Source organism: Primulina tabacum, chromosome 7 (assembly GCF_025594145.1).
Source record: "Primulina tabacum isolate GXHZ01 chromosome 7, ASM2559414v2, whole genome shotgun sequence".
Taxonomy (NCBI): Eukaryota; Viridiplantae; Streptophyta; class Magnoliopsida; order Lamiales; family Gesneriaceae; genus Primulina; species Primulina tabacum.
In genome coordinates, this window is record NC_134556.1 from 25,443,633 (window position 1) to 25,449,180 (window position 5,548).

The 5,548-nt window shown below is 36.3% G+C and overlaps 1 protein-coding gene across 11 annotated transcripts; it reads left to right on the forward strand.

Annotated features, from left to right (window-relative positions):
- The first annotated feature begins 1,141 nt into the window (after positions 1-1,141).
- On the forward strand, positions 1,142-4,770 carry LOC142551194 (uncharacterized). Of its 11 annotated transcripts, none has more exons than XM_075660293.1 (9): positions 1,142-1,378; positions 1,488-1,550; positions 1,858-1,924; positions 2,060-2,190; positions 3,596-3,640; positions 3,735-4,052; positions 4,151-4,234; positions 4,461-4,519; positions 4,629-4,770. In XM_075660293.1, the coding sequence occupies exons 1-8, from the start codon at positions 1,232-1,234 to the stop codon at positions 4,494-4,496; spliced, it is 891 nt and encodes a 296-aa protein (XP_075516408.1). In that variant the 5' UTR covers positions 1,142-1,231; the 3' UTR covers positions 4,497-4,519; positions 4,629-4,770. The 11 variants fall into 11 exon arrangements, 10 of the variants coding, with proteins under 10 accessions (XP_075516408.1, XP_075516403.1, XP_075516409.1 ...); XM_075660287.1 differs by having other exon boundaries at positions 1,148-1,378; positions 4,132-4,234; XM_075660294.1 differs by having other exon boundaries at positions 1,143-1,378; positions 4,344-4,770.
- Positions 4,771-5,548: the final 778 nt, after the last annotated feature.

The following is a 5,548-nucleotide window of genomic DNA, read 5'->3' on the forward strand; positions in this document are numbered from 1 at the left end:
TTCATTTTTATTATGTTGATGGTTGTCAGGATTTTTACTCGTTTCATATTTGTTTTATTTTTAACATAAGTCTAAGGTTGACGATTTGGATTTTTTTTACTGTAGTATTTTTCATCTGTCATTTGATTACAATTATTTTAAAATGTGAAATTTTCAGCTACTTTTGCATGCATACTTAAAGATATAATTTTAGAAAAATGAGCTTACAAAAAAAAAACTCTAGTAGCATTTTGAGTAGTAGACGTTTTAGTTTGTATTTGAGCCGATCTTTCATAGTACGGTGTGGTTTGAAGACGAACTAAGCGGAAGCTGGTGGGAATGTCAGGCCTGGGGCTAAAGAAGGCGGGGAGTGATCGTCGGTGCCATGAGGTTGCACGGACAATGAGCGGCTCTTGGCAGGCGTCTAGGCGGAGGGAACATGAATGAACCGATCTTACGGAGAGGAATTCCGAAACTGTTCAGGTATGAGACTGTGCAGTTGAGGAAGGTTTAAAAGATTTGATATGTACTACTCATATCAAGAAGATGCATCTTTTTTCGGTAGCTCATCACATAAGAATTTCAAAGTTAAGCGTGCTTGACTTGGTGTAATTTGGGAACGGTGACCCCCTAGGAAGTTTCTAGATAAGCATGCTGGAAAGACCTGTCTTGGTGACAGTCTTCAAATCTGGGGCGTTACAAACAAAACAGGGTTGTGCTAGGTTCAGTTGAAGGAATCTACGTCAGGAACCATCTGTTGCGACTGCATGGTTAGACTGTGAGGAGCAGTTTGTAAAACCCGATAGATACAACCCAGCGACATTTCGGTCAAAGAGGTAAATTTTTAATTTATAATACGGAAACATGATGATTCATTTTAAATAATAAAATAAAAATCGATCATCTGAACGTGGTATATAGGATGGAAACCTCGCGTAGCTACATATCTTTGGGCTAGATGCTTTTAAGAACATACTCGATATGTAAAATAATGCCACGTACTACAATTATGAAGTAAATATATTTTTGGAAATTTTAAAAAATTAGGGAACTTAAAACAATGATTTAAGGGAGTGAACAGTGAAGAAAAAGTTACGAAGAAAAAGTTATGATGATAATGAGGAGGGATTGATAATTTGCCCAAAACCAAAATAGGGACGGAGCCCGACCCGGACTGGAGTCTCAACCTTCTCTAAAAAAAAAAAAAAGAAAGAAAAAGCACTGTGCTGATACCCGAAAAGAGCATTCAGCAATGGAATCCAAAAAATCAAATTCATCTAATGCAAGTTTAATCTTTCGTCTATTTGATGAAAAACCTGGTTCAGGGTTGGGATTTTTGGACTCCCCAGAAATACCTCTCCAGCCCCCTCCACCTTGCCTTGAAGTTCTTCCCTCAGAGGTACTGTTTTGTGTATTAGATATTTAGAAAACAAACTAACTTCTGATAAGAGTTTGTATCAAAATTGAGATTGGGAAAGTTACGGATTCGTTTTCATTTTGAAATATAGGTTTCGGCATGTGTTGAGTATATTGCGGAACCAGTGAACGTTGGTGGGGTTACACTCCTCAAGGTGATTAACTCTTAAGAGTATCTTGAGGATATTTGTTTAATCGTCTGGATTGGTGAGCATGCGGATGATTGTCCATGTATTTTTATTTGTTCTTCGTTTTATTTTATTTTGTTATGCTTCTTATTTTGCTTGAAAATAGTTAGAACAGGGCAGATATATTCTTTTCATTTTGCTTTCTTGATCTTTTTCTACTTGGACCAAGGTTTTGTTTGTAGCTGATATCCGGGGAACTTTTTTCAGTAAATCGCTTAACTGGGTTTCCGGTAGATATCTTAGGTGGCATCTATAAGTGTCGTTCTTCTTACAGGGAAGGGTGAGCACTCAGGATGTTTTTGCTTTGGCCAATTCAGATTTAGTACCTGGAAAATATGAAGGTTGTTTTTGTTATTTCTGTCTGTCAGTGTTCGCCAATTCATGTTCATCTATATGTATGCGTGCATGGATTTATCTTACTTCCATGAGAGGGTGATTCAATATTTCTTATAACTGGCGTGAGTTTATGTTTGTAGCTAAATTTGACATTTTGCGAGTGGGAACAGGAGGATTGAAATTATGGGAGGGCTCTCTAGATTTAATCACCGCCCTTAGCTCCGAGATTAAAGATGGGAAGTTGTCATTCACAGGAAAGCGAGTTTTAGAGGTGAGGCTATATCGCTAAGGTGAATAAAAACTTAAAATATCTATAATTTGTATGATCGTTTGTCATCACTTTTCACCCTTTTATCTGCACATTCAGTGCTATTTTTGTTTGACTCTGCTTTTTTTTGTTAGATCTATCTAGAATAATGAACTGACAAAAGAAATGAATAAAAACTTTCTTTCAATCCTATAAAATTTCATGCCTACTTATATATAATATAATTGTTAATGAATCAAAGGTTGATTTTGATTGAAATAATATTGTGGTTGAGAACTTGAAATGATCAGTTCTCAACAAAATCAAGGAGCAAAGTCTAGCATTAGATTTTCCTCAAAAATCCCGCATCCAACAAAGTTATGAAAATATGAATCTGCTTTTGAGATTGTAATTATAGGCATTTCACTTCGTTGTTATAAATTCTTCAAATAAGAAAATTAGCATTATCTGACTTCAAAAGACAAAGTCCTTATTGCAGTGTCCAGAATTCTGAAGTTCAAGTGTTATTAGATGTCAAACTTTTCTCAGCTGTACGCGACCTGATTTTCTAATTTTATCAGTCAGTCTGCACCCATTAGTCATTTCTTATCAGTCAAAGATAATTTTAAGTGATTATGAGACTTAAACGAGCCAATTAACCAAGCACGCACACGCGATGGCGGACAGGAACAATACAACAATTTAAGTTTGAAGCAAACTCACCACCAAACCAAAAGTTCGCTAAGCAAAGAAAATTCTTAGATTTTTGTAGAATGTGCTCAAATTCCGCATCATGTAGCTCAAGGCTTGTATTTTTGGTAAATCATACACACTGCCTGATGCTCATATGAAAATGTTCTGCGGCTTTAAATTTTAGCATAAATGGTCTACAACCTTTTGTATACCTGCACATTTCTTTGGGAGTGTCTGGCACAAGTGTGCAACTATCTGCACGACACCATTAAATGAGGTCAGCACCTTTATGAAATTTGTTCGTTCGACTTCCTGCATGTGCTGAAATTGCCACCACAGGGTGCACATCCATTTACTGTTGCAGGCAGTTGCTTGCAACCCTCCTTCCAGGCGCCATGATTTGTAGACTCATAGTTTTATTGTGGAATTGACCCTTCCGCAGTCGTTGAAGGAAGATTTGCTGACTGATTAAAACTATCGTGTCACTTCTTTCTGTCTAGGAATTATATTATATTTCTCTTTGTTTTTATCGACCGAACCATTTTCTATATGATCCGAATCAAGATCTTAGGTCAATTTGAGTTGATTAATTACATTACTGATATCGTTGTCACTTTGGAAATACTCTCTCTTTTGCTTTCCATTTTCATACTCCCGAAATCTTATTTATAGTTGTCTACATCATGCTGTTATTTGGTTGTTTTCTAATCCCTTCTTGTGTCTTATCATCTTTCAGCTTGGATGTGGGCATGGGCTTCCAGGTATTTTTGCTTGCCAAAAGGTAAGTAAAAGGTGTATTGGCATTATCATTTTATTGATGCTTTGCTTTGTTGGTATTCCATTAGACCATTACTATTATTCCTTGTTTGGGATAGGGTGCAGCATCCGTTCATTTCCAGGACTTTAATGCAGAGGTCTTGCAATGCCTCACCATTCCAAACGTGAATGCTAATGTTCAGAAAAAGCCTGAGAATTTGGCTACAGATATGAATGAATGCAACAATTTGGATACTCGCTTCTTTGCAGGTGACTGGGTTGAAGTACACTCTATTCTCCCTTATGCCTGTAAAGATGTAAATGAAGCTAGCTATTTGGCTCAACTAGATCGGGCATCTAGCTATGATGTCATTCTCATGGCAGAGACCGTTTACTCAATATCTGCCCTTCCAAATCTATACAGACTGATAAAGAAGGTGCATTTTGATTTAGCTTTCAAGTAATTAAATCTGCGGTACTATTCCCATCAAACATCTTTCTTTATCTTATGTTCAGTGTCTATGTAACCCTCAAGGAGTTGTGTACATGGCTGCAAAGAAGTATTATTTTGGGGTCGGAGGTGGATCAAGGCGTTTTCTTTCTGTGGTTGAAAACGATGGTAAGTGGAATCTATTTGGTGATGTTCCTTTTATCTTTCGATCATTTTTCCCATCTTCCGATTTCTGTATCCAAGTTTTGCTTTTAGGAGTTGTGCCTTTACCTTTCAGGACAAGAGCCTCTCTTGATTCAACATGGATAAGATGCAATCTGGAAGCCTTCTCTATAAGTTGTTGCAGATTTTGCTGTTGTGTATTCAGACTTCTGACATGATCTTTTTCCCTTAGGTACTTTTGCTGCTTCTTTGGTTTCGGAGGTTGTAGATGGCTCCTCTAATGTGCGAGAGGTATGGAAGCTCCTTCCCAAGTGACTTTCTGTCTAGTTGCTTTAACAATAGGGATCTATGTTTGCTTGCTTGAAGTATACGATATAATCTCCATGGGATAAAGGTGCAGATTCTTGATTTTTACTGAGAAAGATCGTGGTTTGATTCTGCAACATTTATGAAATGAGTACCAACTTCTAATGTTTTATTCTTGATTATTATGTCTTCTCCTTTCTCATAGTGTCTACATTTTCTCGTCATCGAGTTACTCATTTTCCTTCTGTCTATCGTCCTACTCTTACATTCAATCTATACTTGCTTCCATTTCTATCTACTACATAAAGAATGAAGATTGACTTAGGGGGTTGTTCGAAAAAACGAGATTAAACGCGAAATGTGATGAAAGCTCTACGATTCGGCAAAAAACGGGATAATAACTTATCAGCTAAAGGTAGGTCATATTAACCGTCGTTAAACGTTCTTAATCGCGATGGTGGGTAGTTGTTTTTTAATTTTAAATTAATTTATCTAGAGTTAAAATCCTTTCAATTTTGATAAATTAAAAACTAAAAAAAAACCTTCTTATCAAAACCAAAGAAAGCCAGCCGCCATTATCTTCATCGAAACCCTTCTCTCATAAATTCTTACGATCCAGGCCAACATATTGTTGCCTCCACAACTGTATATGAGGATACTCGAAAGTGTTGGTGTACTATTTTCTTGCATCCAATATGTATAAAAAGTTCAAAATTTTTAAAGAAATTTTTCGTTTTGACAATCAAATATTTTTGTGTATCATATGATTCAAATCGCATAAGTTGTTTAGTGTTATTTACCTTTGCGTTCTAACATGATAGACACCAATTTATTTGGGGATAAGCGGATATAGTCTTTTTGGTAATTCTCTACCAGTTATCAACTGGATTAAATAGTGTTCTTTGTTCTCCAAATTAGTTGACGATTGAAATATGGATTTCTTGTTTAGATTGCACTATAAATCTAAAAAAGTTTTGCATTGAGAATCGAGCAACTTGAAGATGTCTCTCCGTT